We start from the raw sequence: 17,500 nt of genomic DNA on the forward strand, positions 1-17,500 counted from the left end.
TATATGTAACTTTTTTCAGTTACTCATGGCCATAGGGCTTGCATTATGATTGGTTGAATTTAGCATACTAATACTTTTAAAAAATAAAAAAGAACTGTCAGAAAACATTATAAAATACGTTGAGAAATAGCTAGGAGTTAATGAATTTCGTTAAAAAAAAAGGAAAGAGATCTGTTGCTTCCGAGAAGCACATGCAGCACGTAATTATCCAGGCAGATCCACGTTGTAGGTGCTGTGGTCCATCCTGGTCTTGTTGTAACAGATTACTCCATGTGATAATAATGGATGAACTATTGTGTTTTAAGCAAGTGTAGATATCTCTTGTTATGACGAAACCTCTAATGCGACCCATGATAATAACTCTACTTACCCCCCTTTTCGCACGCATAGTTCATGGTTGAGTGCTTTCTTCCAAACCAGGACTGTGACTTGCAGACAAGCTTGTGTTCGTCAAGGTCACCTGCGAGTTGCTTGTGGATTAAGATAACACAGTTAGTCCGGATACGGGGCGGTAATTTTTGGGATCGTCTTTTGCACGTGGCTTGTAAAAAGGGGTCACCTTTACTTTTCTACCATGCTGCAGGGATCATAGTTTGTCGAATAGTCAAATTAAAAGATTATGGAGTATGGGGTAGCAAGAACATCGGCTCCCTCTTTAAGTAGCCGAGGTGGACTCTGGTTAACCTTCCTTACTTTTAATTATTTACGTATCTTCATGGTATTGATGATGATCGCTATAACGATAACGATAACGATAATGATGATGACTATGTTGATTATGATGGGCTGATAACATGATTCTGTTCGAATTCCTAACGTAGAGAACATTGTGGCGGGGAAGAGCACGACCCAATCCTCCATCTACAGTGACCAATACTCTAATGGCACATCAGACAAAGCAGTTGATGGGAATCCTGACCAGGAATTTAAGAATGGACACTGCTCACGTACTTTAAAAGATAATCCAAGCTGGTGGCGAGTGGATTTGAACAGTCCTGTCCAGGTCTTTGAAGTACGCATCGTTATTGGGAATTCGCCCTCGTCTGACGGGTCAAATGTTACAAGGAATCAAGTCTACATTATAACATTGGGTGAGAGAAACACTTGCAGAAATCTGCTTTTGAAAAATAGTAAACTGAGCCATAAATTTAAGAATTAGAGACTTTTCAAGCTTGACTCCAAGAGAATCATAAGTTAAATGTTTTGTTATTTACTGTAAAGATTTACAGATTTCAAAAGCTTTTTGTGTGCTCCAATTAAGAATTGGTTCATGGTTAGTGTGCGTATATGGAGTTGTGGAAGCTATAAGAGCACGATAGAGGAGTAAGAGTTGCTCGAAGCGATTGCCGAAGGCAACTCTAGTATCTTGAGTGCGTTCCGAACTTCCCAAGTGCATCCAATCTCGTTCCCAGAGCCTCCGTTACCTTTGTCCAGCGGAACGGGCGCGTGAGGTTCTGGAATAATCCAAAACCGGAACCAGAAAACTCTGGTTCCGGTTAAATAACTGCGCGCGCGTGAAGGGAACGTTAGAAATGAACAAAAACATCTGAAGTTTACCTTGCCACGAAAGCGTTTATTTTTCACTCGCGAGACAGTACATATGAGTATAAACACATCTCGTAATACACTCGAAACGTTTAAACTGTGGAAAATAAAAAATAACGGGAGCAATTTTTTCAATGGATAATTATTTGGCTAGCCTTACATACGTATGTTTTATCCCTGCCAAGGGACTCATCAGAAACCTTTTGGCTAACTCGTCAAAAATCGCGTTTGAAGTCCCGCAAGGATCAAAATGATCGTGGCAATCTGGGAATCCTTATGTGATATAAGGCCAGATTGCCACCATCATTTGATGCTAGCGAGACCTCAAACGCGATGTTTGACGGGTTAGCCGAAAGGTCTCTGATGAGTCCCTTGGCAGGGATGAAACATACGTATGTAAGGCTAGCTGCATAATTATCCATTGGGAAATTCTTCAAATTTTTCAAATTTTTTCAATCAAAACAAATTTCAGCATCTGGTGTCACGTAAGTGACAACTAGGAAATTCAGAATGCTGTATTTTCAAAAACAAAAACGTTACCGAACTGGTAAGTAGAAAAAAGATTTATTTCTAGGTTAACTTCGACCTCGTATAGATAAAAATCCGGAAGAAAGCATAATTTTTTAGTTTAGAATTTGAAAATTGCAGGAAATGACACCGTTTTTCAACAGCCAATCAAATATGGCCTCTTTTGGATTTGACTAGAGTCTCTCTTTTCCGACCGCTGGTCAAGGGAACAATGATTCTGGAAACGAGATTAAAGTGCATCCAGAACTTAATATTTGAGTATATGCACAGCTAAAGACATGAACCAATTATTTTATAACATATCAACACGAAAAGCCGCTTCAGTGATTAAATTCATAATTCTTATCATGGGAAATAGAAGCAAGTAAACATTTTATTGGCTAATTGAAAACACACCACCTTGAAAAACAAGTGCACTGGAATTGGTGTGAAAAAATGCCCATAACGTTTGATCTCCTGTCAAAAGAACTGACTATCGATAAAAACAAAGCGGAAAAAAATATGTCTTCAATCTATAAAAGAAGTGACAAGTTCTGAAAAAAAAATATTCTTTTTGACTTAACGGCTTCCTGAGTTTGGGCGTTTCAAAACAACATTTACATTCAAAACAGCATTTACACTGGATTGTGCAGTTGGTGAAAATAGGATAATTTGGTGTCATGTTGTCTTGCGTGTCCAACAAACTTAGTTTCTTGACCTCACTACGGAAAGTATAGGTAGTAATTTAATAGCAAGGTGAAGCTACTTTTCAAAGCTATTAACTATGTGCACATTTTTGCATTAGCGGTAGTCCCGTTGCCCATACTCGGACAGGTTACTAGTTACTAGTATTTTCCTTTTCAAACGATATGTAGGCTTGACCCAAACCAACTGTAGTCATTCCGTGGCGTTAAATTATAGATTTGTGTATAGCGAATTTCACCTTCATTTCACTCGAGCTCCACGGTCCATCTTTAGGTCAATGATCACTTTTTACTTCATCTATGACTAATTTTAATTTGACAGCAAAATATCTATTAACTTTTATGGTTTAAATTTAACCTTTGAAAGAATCGAACTTCTTGATTAATTACGTATAAAATTTATTAAAGTGCCACTGTGATTTAAAAAAAAACCACTTCCACTTTTTCTTCAGATTTTAAAAGTGTGTTTGCCTAACACCTAACTGGCAAACTTTTGAGCTTTGACTTTTATCCAAAGGCCGTTTACTTTGAGTGTAAGATTTGGATTTCACGGTCCGCCATTACTCACGTTTAAAACTGACCGATTAGACCTCAGAGGGTTGGATCCAGGCAAAAGAGACGTCAAAGGCTCATCAGCCTAAAATTTAAGCGTGTGAATGCCGCCTATTATATATGCAAAACGTGAGTTTAAAACATCTGAAAGCCCAAAAGTCCAGTGCTGCATATTAATTCTGCGGCGTACACACGCATTGTATTCTTAAACTAGGGGGCCTTTGACGTCATGTTTTCCTCGATCCAGCACTCTCAAGACCTTAAAATTAGTAATAGCGGATCATTAAATAGGAAAATTCCAATTAAAATAAACAGGTGCCGTTTTTAAATCAAGGCTTAAAACTTGGTCCCTTAGCGTTTAGTTTACATAGTTTTAAAACCCAAAGAAGAATAAGAATTGATTTTTTGGTCACAGTGGCACTTTAACTTTAGCCTGTACTCACTTTGACAAAGGGCTACTTTTCAAAACTTCAGCTTCCTAGTTCACCAAATTAACCCGGAAAAACAAAAATAAAGGGGCTTTTTTCACTTGAATTGCAGGCGACAGCTTCAATGTAACAAATAATCCAGTTTGTGCGCGATGGAATGGTTCATTTGACCTGGAAGCATCACTTGTGTGTAACATAAATCCGCCAAGGAGTGGCAGATATGTTGGTATACTCACAACCAGAAGACAGTTCCTACAGCTCTGTGAGGTTGAAATCTTTTCAAAAGGTGCTTCAGTGTTAAGTAAAGCTGTAGTAGAACTGGTGTACACGGCACTATCTTTTTTTATTCCCGTGTATGGCTGACACACTTCTACCCTGCATCTGGTCGATTCGGGGAAGCCTCGTACCCAAAGTCCTCAGGCTTTTTGGTCAGCGGGTGAGACCCGGAGAGATAACATACTCCATTTTCCCAGAAAACGTGTGGTTCCGGTCTTATTGCGCATGCTTAAGTTTAAACGGAAGCAGTAAACAGCAGGAAATAAATGGCGGGTTGAAAATGTTCGAGAAACAAAAACTTTAGTTTTATACACAATAAAAGAAACTGGAGAAATGATCATTGGCTTGCTGTAAAATACCCTGCGAGCAGTTGTTTTTTCCTACGCTTCCCGAAAGAGAAACCACTGCAAGCAACCATTAGTTTCTTTGATTGAGCCGCCGTCCAGCGCCAAGGACTAATAAATTTAATTTGAACAGGTAAAACGAGTTATTAAACTTGTTTTGGTGCTTGCGCAAGCGTTCAGCTACGTGTAGCTGCTGCGTTTGGGCGAGCCCGCTGTTTAATAATTTCATATTTTCCACGAAATAAGACGAAACGCATCACGTGGAGTATGACGTAGTTCGCACATCCTCGATGGGAAATCTAACGGTAGCTCGCAGTGGTTAAACTAACAGCTCGAGGGGTAGCTGTAAAAGCGAGTGCAGATGAAACTTCTGACGCTTTCGCTTAAGTGTATTTTAGTGTTTCAGCGTGGATTCCACCGTGAAGAATACCATCGTGCAAGCAACACGATCGACAAATGTTTGTGGAAACGATACCAATGTCCTCTTCTACCACAATTTTATGTTTCCGTTATTCTGAATTGCTTCGACAAGACCTTTTTCTAAGGGAATTCTTCCCAAAGAGACTGATGTAATGTTTTCCCACGGTACGTTTGCAACAGTTACGGGAATCAGTTTTGAGCGGCGTGGGAAAATTCCCGTGCTATCAAGGGTTGCTATTTATTAGTCGAAACTGGTTAAGCAGCTGCTTAAGGCCGCTGTTACCCGTTGAAACTTTTAGCTGAAAGTTATGTGCAAGGGCGCTGCAAAAAAAGTTTCAGCAGACTTCGCACCGTGTAACATGAAATGTTGTTTACATGGCCTTAGCCGGTTTCTGATTGGCTTACGCAGCGTAGCCTAACAAGACTGATCATGAGTGAGACCAGTTTCACGAAGTGGTGTTACATGGTTAAACTCCAGTTTTTATCACCACTGCGATTGCTGCGACCGTTGCAGAAGTAGAAAGCGGTTCTACTTTTCGTGAAACTTGTCTCGCAACGGAAGTTCCAAAAAGTTTCACGAAACCGACTATGTTACACGGTGCAATGCCTCCTGGAATTTGTTTCGCGGCGCCGTAGCACACAAGTTTCAGCTAAAAGTTCCAACGTGTAAAGCCGCTGTTACACGTTGAAACTTTTAGCCGAAACTTATGTGCAACGCCCTCCAAAAAGAGCTTCAGCAGGCGTTGCACCGTGTAACATAAAAGGTCAAAAATCGTTTGGAAACGTTGAAACTGGTCTTGAAATGTTGTTTACATGGTCTTAGCCGGTTTCTGATTGGCTTACGCAGCGTAGCGTGACAAGAGCGAGGGAGACCAGTTTCACAAAGTGGTGTTTTTAATTATTTTTGTGGCTTATATATTTCTAAGATGCCTTAAGTCTCGAGGTGCTTTGAGTTAGGGGAAGACAGCGACGGTAAAAAAAAAAAAACAAACAGCACTGAAACTAGTTTTAGATTTGGAATATCCCTCCAAATTCTGGAGCTTCCTGTGTGGTACTTCGTTATATTACTTACCGTCGGACAGTCATTGTTATGCAAGCGTCCAATAAAAAAAAATGTTTAAGTCTATCATCCTAGAGTCTCTCCGGGGGCTCACCCTGACCAAAAAGCTCGAGGACTATGGATTCAAGATTGGGAGCCACCAAATCACAAAATTCCACTGCGAAAATAGGTTCAAGTGGCGTGCTGATGAAGATCGCGACATTTTTCATGGAAGGGTCTTTTGTGGTTGGCCATAACGTATGCCGTAATAATAAGAAGAGTATAGCATGAACAGCTGTGATCTGTTGTAGCAACGCCGAGTGATTGCAGTGGTAGTGGAAATTTCAGCATTCAGTGTTCATGTCCATCCCTTATTTGATCCTATGTTTGTGGTAAGTCGTATTCCTCGCTTACATACAGCTGCATATCATTTGCATAAAATATGCATATTGGAAATTATAGAGTTTCCATGGGAATGGAACCTTATTAAAAATGGCGGATTTGATGCAAATGAGGCTGGAACCTCATTAACATCCGCCATTTTGTTTTGGTGGGAAGCGGTCAATACAAATGAGCAGCAGGAGTCCATAAATGAGCGTAGCACCGGAAGTCCGCTGCAAATGTCACGCAAACCGGAAATCAGGCCAACATCACGCAAAATGAGAGTTTATTGACAAACCCTAATTTTACAAGTGGGAACGTGTAGGGGTCCGAGTGACCTACTCCGGTTCCCGGAGAGAAACTTGCTACACATTTATTCTAGGTGGTCTTGGACTGCTTGGCAACAATCGGATGAACTAGGACCACGTTTAGAAAGACCAATAGGAAGCAGGGTCGCGTTTAGATCACAGTTAATCAAGGAACTTGTTACGACACCTTAAAACCTTCAAAAGCAAGAACAATGTTGTCGCAATTGATGTTGAATTGACCGTGACCCTGCACAATCTTTTGTTTTTGCTTCGCACGGGTTTGCAAATTAGTTTCGCATAATTTAATCGAAGAATTTGATTGGTTATCTTCTCGAAAAAAGGTGTGTTTTGGGCAGGGTCAAGGCTAAAAATACGGACAAAAATATGAAACTAAGGGTGCGCTTTTTTTGGGAAAACCCGAAAAAGGATTCTTGAATCCTAAAACGGATTTTGCGTTTTTTGGGGGAAATCCAAAATCCATCAAAGATCCGAGGAGGATACTTCGGATCAAATCTAAATCCGGATTTTTGAGATTCACCACTCCAGCGTTTTTTTTGGGAAAGGATTTGAAAAAAGTACTTTTGACAAGCGGTTTTCTATGAAAAATGATACACAACAGCTACCGTACATGACAGTTTAGCCCAAATGTTTTTCTCGCGCCATTTTACCGTGCGATCAAAGACACGAATAGATCGAAAATAGTTAGATTTCCTGCAAATTCACACCAGAAACTAGAAGTGTTTTTGACAGCAATAATGTTGTTAGCACGTTTCCCACAGCTAAAAAATACCCTCTGTAATCGATTTGTACCTTAGAACGCATGCTTTTCTCCACTCAGTCCTTTCATCAATCGCTAAGGTATTTTTTTTTTCTGGTGGCATTTTCATTGAAGATTTTCTCCAAAACAAACCAGTTAAACACGACTTTTTTTTTTTTCAAATTGCATAAAACTCTGGGTTTGTTGGTTTGCGTTGTCATGGAAAATAATCCTTTTTCGAATTTTTGCGTTGTGACGCTGAAGAATCCATTGATCGGAGATCACAAATCCGTTTTTGGGTGCGTTTTTTTGGGAAAATCCAAAAACGGATTTGTGATCTCCGATCAATGGATTCTTCAGCGTCAAAAAAACGCAAAATTCGAAAAAGGGTTATATAGATCACATATATAATCCTTTTTCGAATTTTGCGTTTTTTTGACGCTGAAGAATCCATTGATCGGAGATTACAAATCCGTTTTTGGATTTTCCCAAAAAAACCCACCCTTTGAACTTGTCGAGTCTCATAACCACCTCCATGCATTTATACGAACCAATAAGGGGTAAGTCACGTTCGCTTAGACCATACGAAAGAGTTCTAATGAGGAGGAAATTTAATGAAGCGGACATGTAATGAAATGACCCCTTTTGAAAACACCTAAATGAAGGAAAAAGGGGGTTTAGCAAATGCGAAAATGTATACATTTTTCGAGCAAAATATCGAGCCTGGTCGCGCTTCAACTATAATTTAATAGCAACGCTATTGTTTTAAATCCAATGCGATAATCGTGGCCTTTCTTTACACGAGTTTACGATTTTATTTCCTTTACGCACGATTCTTTTATCAATTATAGCATACGCTAACAAACGTTTATTTGAAAACGCTTGAAAAAAAGTTAGCAACAATGGTTTTAAACCAGAATTCCGAATCATTAATGACCATTCTATATAATTCTATATTGTTTTCAAATGAGACGGGAGTATTATGATTTTGAACGTAGTTCAAGGTTTTCTTAATTTGGATTTTGAGAATCGCTTGAGACCATTTTATTGTGAAACAGGAGTATTTAGTTGGTTTCATATCGTATTTGAAAACGGTTCATAACATTGACGTGGTGAGCAAACAACATACCTTTGAAACGTTTGTCTTGTTTGTTTCGAAAATATCCCGACCGTTTGTTTTCGTTTTGCGGCCACTGGTCACGCGTGACTGACATCGAATACAATATTCACTGTTAACGCATGCTCGATATGAAACGTGCAGGCCGTGAGCAGAGTCTTCTTTCCTCTTCCCGACTTATCAATGAAGATCGAAAGAGACTGCTCGCGGGGTAGGAGACTGGGAGATTTGATGACCAACTAGGAGACTCCCGGGAAAGCGGGAGAGTTGCCAGATAAGAATTTGTTTGTTGTATTTATGAGAAATAGTTCTCCTAAAAACCAAACGCCGCATTGTAGCAGTAAATAAATAACCTTGTAATCCAAAAAAAGGTTGTTTTGAAACGATATATATAAAAAGCGCGTAAAGGTCGTGAATTGCGGAGGTGATGTTAAGCGATTTTCTTTCTCAAGGTTTTGCAATAAATGCTCTGGAACTATCATAATCTTTTGTATTTTCCAGCTTGGATATTTTGACTTTGTAAACAGTCCCGTAAGTACATTTCGAGTGGGATTGATTAGGCATTTTTGCTTCGAACAAATGTGAGTAGGTCCCTGTACGCGTGGTGTCATCAGCGAAAACATTTTTTGGGGCCACTTTTTGGAGGGAGCTTTAGTAACTGTCTCCTTTCGTCACGGACGTGACCTGGGCCGCGCTATTTGTGCATTCTTCGAGGAACAGAATAATCTCTCGACTGATTTGGATCCGCATTATCCTGGAGAATTGTGCTTCAAAGAGTGAAACGTGGCAAAAAGCAAGTATTTCAAGAGCAATAGACATTGTTTTATGGCTACGAACGTAAAGAATGTGGCGACGGGAAAGTGGTCCCAAAATCAACAAAATAATTATGTTCGCAACACAACGAGAGATAATTTGGGACCACTTTGAAGTGAAATTATACTTGGTGACATGTGTTTTGCCTTAATTTTTGGCTGGAATTTCGGGCTTTGGTCTTCCTGAGCTGATCAGTACTGTTAGCCAGTCACTGTGTTGGCGAGTTTCTGTGTAGTCGGTTTCCGTTTTTGTTAACTCACAACAATTAATGCATCTAGTATGTGTACTGTTTGACACCAACAGGGATTCAAAATTTAAACAATACATACTTGAAAATAAAATCTTACAAGCAGTGCTTTCAATAGAAAGATTTCCAAAGGGTCTTTAAGATATTCAACATAATAGGGAGAAATGTTTGGCTAAAAAAAGCAGGTGAGCCTTCGTGTTTCACCACCACTCTACTACCCTAGTTTTCTTTTCTCTACTTGTGTCATGTCAATGGAACTCAGTAATGGACTACGTGGATAAATAAGAGTGGTTGTTTACCATTTACAAGCAGAAACCGGTTGGTACTAGGTTTGTTGAAATGGTAAGCAAAAACTCCCGAATGGGAAATTTAGTTGGAATCGGCGTTTACCAGTCACAAAATTTGTCAAGTTTACTGAGAGAGTCTGGAGGGAGGAAAAATCATGGGGGAATCCAAATGGTAAACAAGTTTTCCGTTTGGGAATTTTAGACTACCTTTCAAGAAATCCCGTTTTATCCAGAAAATTTTCCTTTGAGAAGACCAAAATAGGCTTACCATTTACATTCCAACCGAAATTCCAGATTTTTTTGGTAAATGGTAAACAACCAGTAATTCACTACTTGCACAATCCCATAATAGGCCATTTCAGAAACGTGAGAGGACTGGGACGAGTTTGGTTGTTTTCCGTTTGTTTAAAAAACTAAGACATTCAAATGAAAGATCAACCAAGTTTGAGAGTCTTTACCAAGAATAGATGTATTTAGAGGAGGAAAATGGTGAAATAATATATCTTCAAATAGCACCTAAAATAGAGAGTTTGTATAGAATGGGTAGACAGGCCACAAAATTATAAGGTTTTGTATGGGATTTTGCAACTTTTGCAGGTCTCCCATTTGGCCAATTTTCCGTAGAAAACTCTCAAACTTGGCTGGATAGCTTTTCATTTGGTAACATTTCAGTTGAAGAGTTTAGATTTTCAATCCAAGCAAGTTTGAGAAACTCGTCCCAGTCCTCTCACGTTTCTGAAATGGCCTATGTAATACGTTTTTTTTTTTTTGGCGGGGGGGGGGGGGGGGGGGGGGTGTGGGCGGTTTATTTGCTTTTAAACACTGAAGCATGATACAGTCCCAAGAGTAAAAAACTAATATTGTTTTTCATGTAAAGAGCCCCTCAAAACGTATAATAATTGCATTACATATGGGATTGTGCAAGTAGTGAATAAGAATATTTTTCACACACTTGTATAATCATGATATTGTAGCCATATTCAAGTGTGATCTGTATGGGACATTGACTTTGTCATTATAATTATTGTCCAATAATCTCCTCAGTCTGTCACATAAGCTACTACAAACTACAGTCATAGTGGTACAGCTGTAGTGCCTGTTTAGGAAAGGTTATCCACCGTACAAAGTAATGTTAAAGCCACAGACATGTACATTCAGTGCTGCAGTTTTGATGGTTAATAGTCTTAACTTGATCTTTGGATAGGTTCAATAATGTGAAGATGAATGCTTTTACACAGTGGAATTTACAGGTTTTACTCTTTGTAATCCCAGAATATTTGAGTCCTCATCCTTTAAAGTGAAGGGTTTGCACAATCATACTTCAAGATCACAAATGTCTCGGCTTAGACATTCAGAGTGCAGTTATAATAACTTTTCCAAAGTAACACATTATTGGTTATCATGGAAACAAGAAGGTGATAACCTTGATGCGTTTAATTCTGGTTTCAAGCTGGTGACTTTTTAAGGTTTTAAATTTCCTTATTTGGAATTAATGTAGCTGACCTGTCTCTTCATCACAAAGCAGGGAGAGGATACCATTCATTTTTTTGAGCCGCTGCTCAATTGAGCTTATTTCCATTTTTGGGCATAAAATTTTACCTAAAATCCCCTACTTTGTTTCAAGGAAGCATTAAAAGTTAGATGCATCGAGGTCATTACATGTAACTTGTAATGAAAACCCATTTACACAGTGCTTACAGTGTGCAATGTAAAAATGAGCAAAGAATTGAACTGAATTGATTGTTTTGGCCCCTGCTCACTTTGTTTTTTTGTAGTACTTATTACCAGTTTTTTTTTCCATTTTTTAAAAGATGTATATAATTTTATAAAGAGCGTTTTCACTCACGTGACCAGCAGCCATATTGGATTACTGAAACAAAAGAAGGTATTTGAATGAAAACAGAGTTCAATTCATTTCTAAAAATGTTTTTCTTCAATCTGAGAAGTGAAACTTGAACTATGCTTGACATGCAACAACGTGAGTTGCATTCTCTACAATGGAAACCCTTCTTCCTCTTCATTGTAAAGGAATGTTCTGTGTGATGACCTACAAGAAATACAGCATACATGATCAGCATCAGTACTGCGGACTTGATGACTGCAGTGCTAACTGACTAACACATTAGATACTCTCAATGCAAGGCAGGGAAAGACAACATGTACTTGTCTTGTAAATGCAATCTAAACTGTTTATGACAGGTTCTGAATGAGTAATTTAAAGAACAAAAAGACTTTGGCTTACAGATTAATCTAAATAATTGATAAATTCAGTGGAAAATAATCATTGTACAATAAATACGATTCAGTTCCAATGGTAAGAAGCTCCGGATCAGAACATGGTGAAATATGATGACATGGTGCAGCTCTGTGAGATACAAACCCCTGACAAGTGCCAGTCAACTGAAATCTCACGAGTGTCCTACAAGCTTGTTGCTGTGGTGGTGCACACTGGCAACAAGCTTTTCTCTGGCCACTATGTGTGTTACATGAAGAGAAATTGGTCTTGCTACTTTGCAGATGACACTCAAATCAAAAGGTGTAGTACAATTGAAGCCATCAATGAAAAAGCCTACATGGTGTTCTACAGTGTATGAAAGAGATTTTTCTGATGACCCGATGGTGGAAGTCTCTTGAAAAGGAATAAGTTCTTTCTCAATATGGAGTGACACTGAGCCGCAGCCTCTGAGATTACAAAGCCACGAAACAATCCAAGTCCAACATGGAAGTGCCCCCCATGAAGGAGCCATGGTGTGATATAAGAAATCCAGACCTGTAGAACAGCAAAAGATGGAGACAGATAAAAAGATGGAATCTTTGCGTGAAAAATGGGCGAACTTTCAATTTAGATAATTTCAGCTTGTCCATTAAAAATGTAATGTAAATAAGCAATATTGTAATTGTAAAATGGATTGTTAGTGATAGTGCAGTGTTATTAAGAACATATTGTTATGTTTTGCATTTTGCTCTTAAATGTATTGTGGCTTGTGCAGGTATAAATAGACAAGTGTAAGTATAAGTAGTGTAATGCTAGTACTGTAAGTAGTATAAGTGTTCGTCCTGTGAATAAAATTGCAGAAAAAAAAAAAAGGAACAGCAAAAGATTACCCAGGTAATCAGTATACACCAATATGTGAATCAGAGAAAGAGCAAGCCAAACTGATTGCAACCATGGAACATACCATCCCACAACACGCCAGAACATGTGGCTGGGAAGGTGGCAACCATTATAGACTTTTGCCCAGGCAAGAAGAGGAAGGTTTCTGGCTGTCTAACATCCTTCTTATCAATGCGGAGAAGGCCTCTGCATCGGGTAACAAAGTACATACTCTCAACTCAGACATGTTTTTAAGAATGGCAACACCATCCAGAGAAAAATATCTGAAATACAAGTTTCATCAACTCTATCCAAATATTCAACATTCAGAGGTCGTTCTTGCACCATTCAACCATGGCAGGCACTGGTGACTAGTTGTTGTGAACCTGGAAGAGAACTTTTCAGTCTATCTGGATTCTCTGTATGATGGAGCTGGTGCAAAAATGGCATTTTCTAGAGTCAATAACTTTCTAACATGTTGTGCCTCCATCAATGGGATCAATACTTGGACCTTGAAGAACTGGAAGTTTTAATTTTTGTAATTCCTTCATCTGACATTGCACAGCAGCTCAACAGTGATGAATGTGGGGTGTTTGTAGCCACATAGGCAGAGCACATTGCCCTAGGATTGCCACTTGATTTTACTCAAGATCAAAAGGTTACTTTTCGTTACTCTCTCATACTTGACATTGTATGGAATTCATTGTCTCTGTACATGTGAAAAATTCTGAAAAGCATAAAAATAAAATACGTCTAAGTACAAAGCCAAATGGAAAACGTGCATCCAAGAGGAAACACCAGACGAGTGCTCTCAGACTGGAAAATCAACATCAAACAAAGCTGCTACTGCCATGAAAACAATTGGTTTTGGGAAAGCTCTAAATGGCAACTTGTTAGACAATCAAGCAGCCTGTGAGCAGAGCCTCCTTTTGTCTTTTTCCTTTTAAAAAAAAGTTACTGAGGATGCTTCAACTGACTACACAACAACTGTGTCAGGGAAAGACCCAACCATTATCCTGTTGGACAAGCACACTTCAACTTGCAAGACAGAAAGTGGGTCACAAAATGCTTCAAATGAAACCCTGTTGGACATTATGGACAACCAAGAATCGATTAATTTTATAACCCTAACCCCCTGACAACCCAAGCCAAGGTACAACTTACAACCCAAAAATTCTTTCAGATAAAGCTTCAAGAAAAACTATGCTGGGCAACCAAGATTGACAAGGCATTACACAACTAATGGGGCAAGGAAATCTGAAACTAAAATCTTCACAGACAATCATAGCTTAATTATTGACAACACAACTTCTGTGTCAGGAAAAGCTCCAAACAATACCTCTTCAGACACTCAAGCTTCCAATGCAAGTTGAAATTCTACGCCAGTGCACAGTATTACAATGTACCAGTAATAAGGGAAATATTACTAGTGAAAAGAAGAATCCATCAACTCTTTTTAACTCCTAGTCGACTAGCATACATGAAGATCATTGTTTACTCTTGCACTGTGCCACCCAACAGAAAAAAACCCAACACCTAGATATCTACCTACAAAGGCTGCTACCATCTTGCCAACAGAATATGAGTGTAAATGAATTGAATTTGAAGATCTTTCAGTATTAGAAGGTACCTTAGGAGTGCAGTTCTGTATCAAGAATGTGACATGACTTGTAAGGATGATGTAGACAACTGGATGTCCACACTTGCTAAATCATCTAACATAAAATACAACATGGAAAGTGGTGGTCGCTCAAGAACTGGAAAGTGGGTTTCATTTACAAGATGGTATATAATTATGCCAGTGCAAACGAAAAAAGCTGACCAAAAAAAAAACAAGAAGCTGCTAAAAAAAAATACAAGACAAAAAACAGTTACTAAGGTAGGCTTATCCAATGAACACTGTGCCTTAACAACTCGTTGATGTTGAATATGACAGGGAATGAATCTTGAATATGACAGGGAAAAGTCAGCAGAATAGCACTTAGTCCATATTAACCCTTTGACACCTACACTGGGCGAAACCGCCCAGACTTAGTATTTTTTTTCTGTTTAACACCAGAGTATTTTATTCTGTCTTAAACCCCAGACGATTTTGCTTGTCAATGGGGAGACCCCAGGAGTCAATGTGTTTACTTAATAAAAATTCTCTCAACTGACCAAGTTCAGTGCACGCACAAAAAAACAATATAATTATTTCAGTCTGTAACATTTATCAGACACTTTGAGATTTTGTTGTTGAACCCGCACAATTAGAGCGTACAAATGTTGGGTTGCGAGAAAACTAAAACGACTCCAATTAGGTGGTGTAATCTGCACTGAATCTTATTAAATGATATTAAAATGTTTGCTTGCATGAGCAAAATAACTCCCCTCTATCACCAGCTGACAAAGATAATGAAAGAAATGAGATTGCAATGGTTTTCGTTTTAGGAAAGTACAGAACGAGATTTTCGATAAATCCAAACAAATTCAAAATGTCCACATTCAGAACCCGCCAAAAATGAAAGACCACTTTCCTTTGTTGGTGTCTCAAAGCTGGGGAAACAAAGCAAAATTTTCTCAAAAGCAGCACATCGTGGACACAAATCACAGCAAACAGAAAGGCAACAAGATGGCCACCACTACAATCCATGCACTAGCACCCAAGCCGCCGCAAAGTCTTGAGGATCACATGACAATTCAGACTCATATACCGACAAATACTGTGGATGACAACTTAGTGTGAGCAAAGCCCACACAATAACCCTGTGTATTTCACGTGCACACATCACCCTGCTGGTGCTCTGCCACTACAAATGTAGATATGTGGATTACATCTAGGCAATCACAGCATGTCATAAGGCAATGTCTTGAAAAAGTAAAAACTATGTTACCTCCACATGCCTTTGGGGGCAGAGGACCAAAAACAGGTTCAGATATTTTTATGACTGATGATGACTCTGGACAAAGGGAGGCTCTTTTAGACACCTGGAAAGAAGTAATAATATTGCTCTGAAGAAGTAATAATATTGCTCTGTACTTTCCACTTCCTGCAAACTATCTGGCGTTGGCTATATAACTCCAGCAACAACATTTTTAGAGATGATCATCGACAACTGATGGGTCATTTTCAAAAACTTGTAAGACCTCCTCCAAGCAGCAACTGATTTGGTGACTGCATAATATCCCAATTGTTACCAAGAGTATGAAAAAAGATATTTAAAAGGGCAGCAAGAGTAGGCTCTTTGCCATTGCAAAAATCTAATCACCAGAGGAAATAACTTTGACAATTACATGTACACTGAATTCATGATCAACATAATTATTTAAGAGTGTGGTTTTACAACGAAAGAGAGCCTACAATTTCATTGAACTCTTCAAGTTTATCAGAGAAGACCTTCAAATGTATTTTCAAAGAAAATTGTTTGCCCTTGCATTTGCAAAATCTTTATCTTGCTCCCTAGTGTTTTGGTGCAACAGCTTCTACAGTCCAGCTTCATAGTATCAAACAAACTACTTCTGACTGTTGTACATTCTCCTCTTCACTTTCAATGTCACTATCGTCCAAATCCTTGTTGTAAAGTCGAGGAAATGAAGAGCTTCACCAAGTTGATCGCTGTATGAAGAGAAGACCACTACAAGTAACCAACTTTGTTTGAAGCATAACTGCTTAAGAAGTAAGCTATGAGATAGATTGCAGAAGTGGAATATGTAGCTGCCCTATGGGAAGCAAAATTATGGCAATCCCTGTGCTCATCAAGCTGCAGTGGCACTAAATAAAATAATCATTATGGTATTGCCGGTATCAACTTTATTCCTCAGAGACCAGAAGAAAGATTCAGCCTTGCAAACTTGCCATTGAAAATCACAAAGAACTTCAATTATAAAAAATTGTTTATCTCTGTCAAAAGCTTCCTGCTAAAATGGAAATGGCCAGTGGTGACCAGTGTGCCCCTATAGATGTCAATTCTCTTTGTGTAAAACGCCGGACGAGGCACAATGTAGCATCCACTCACCTGAAAAGGACTCCAAGATTGATGATGAGTTTGAATTAGAGAACATAATTATTAATAAGACTTCACTGACAAGTAAGCGATGACATCGAACTGAAGCTTAGAACAACTGATAAGATTTTTCGGGCATGCTATAAGAAATATTTGGAAATTTACAGAAACATCATTTCAAAATCAAAAGGACAAGCATCAGTCCCTGCCCATGCGTCAGCTTTTGTGAACTTTGGAAAAGATCGCAATAGGCTTACACTGCCCATTCTACAGAACAGCAGGGCCAAAATTAAAGTACATGTACAACCAACTTCAATATCAAGACACAAGTCAAAGATAAAATCATCATCAGTACAAACAGCCATCTTTGAAACCAAGAGTGGGTGGGCAAGAGAATAATGAAAAACAACAACTGAAATTACAGAAGACTTCTTCTAACAAAACGTGCCAGCATAATCTGGCCCAAAATGTAAAGTTAAGTCTTCCAAATGCTGGACATACAGTACTCGTTAGTAATACTATCGAAAAACACATGCACATTGCATTTTTTAAACATAATAGAATTAACAATACTTAAGTTAAATTTAAAATGTCTGTGAGGCGAAAGTTGTTTCTGCACTTTTTGAAAGTTATATGATTTAAATTCGGAATACTAAAGTTTGAGTTGTCTAGGACAAAAATTTTTATTTATAATTTAG

The 17,500-nt window shown here is 38.6% G+C and overlaps 1 protein-coding gene across 1 annotated transcript in view; it reads left to right on the plus strand.

Annotated features, from left to right (window-relative positions):
• The window catches only part of LOC138054243 (uncharacterized), a 107,957-nt gene that overhangs the window by 72,230 nt on the left and 18,227 nt on the right, over positions 1-17,500 (plus strand). The window contains exons 4-5 of the mRNA XM_068900730.1: positions 822-1,091; positions 3,849-4,022. Of these exons, the coding sequence (XP_068756831.1) occupies positions 822-1,091; positions 3,849-4,022 (444 nt within the window). The remainder of the gene's footprint in view (positions 1-821; positions 1,092-3,848; positions 4,023-17,500) is intronic.

This window comes from Montipora capricornis, chromosome 6, assembly GCF_036669925.1.
Source record: "Montipora capricornis isolate CH-2021 chromosome 6, ASM3666992v2, whole genome shotgun sequence".
Lineage (NCBI taxonomy): Eukaryota > Metazoa > Cnidaria > Anthozoa > Scleractinia > Acroporidae > Montipora > Montipora capricornis.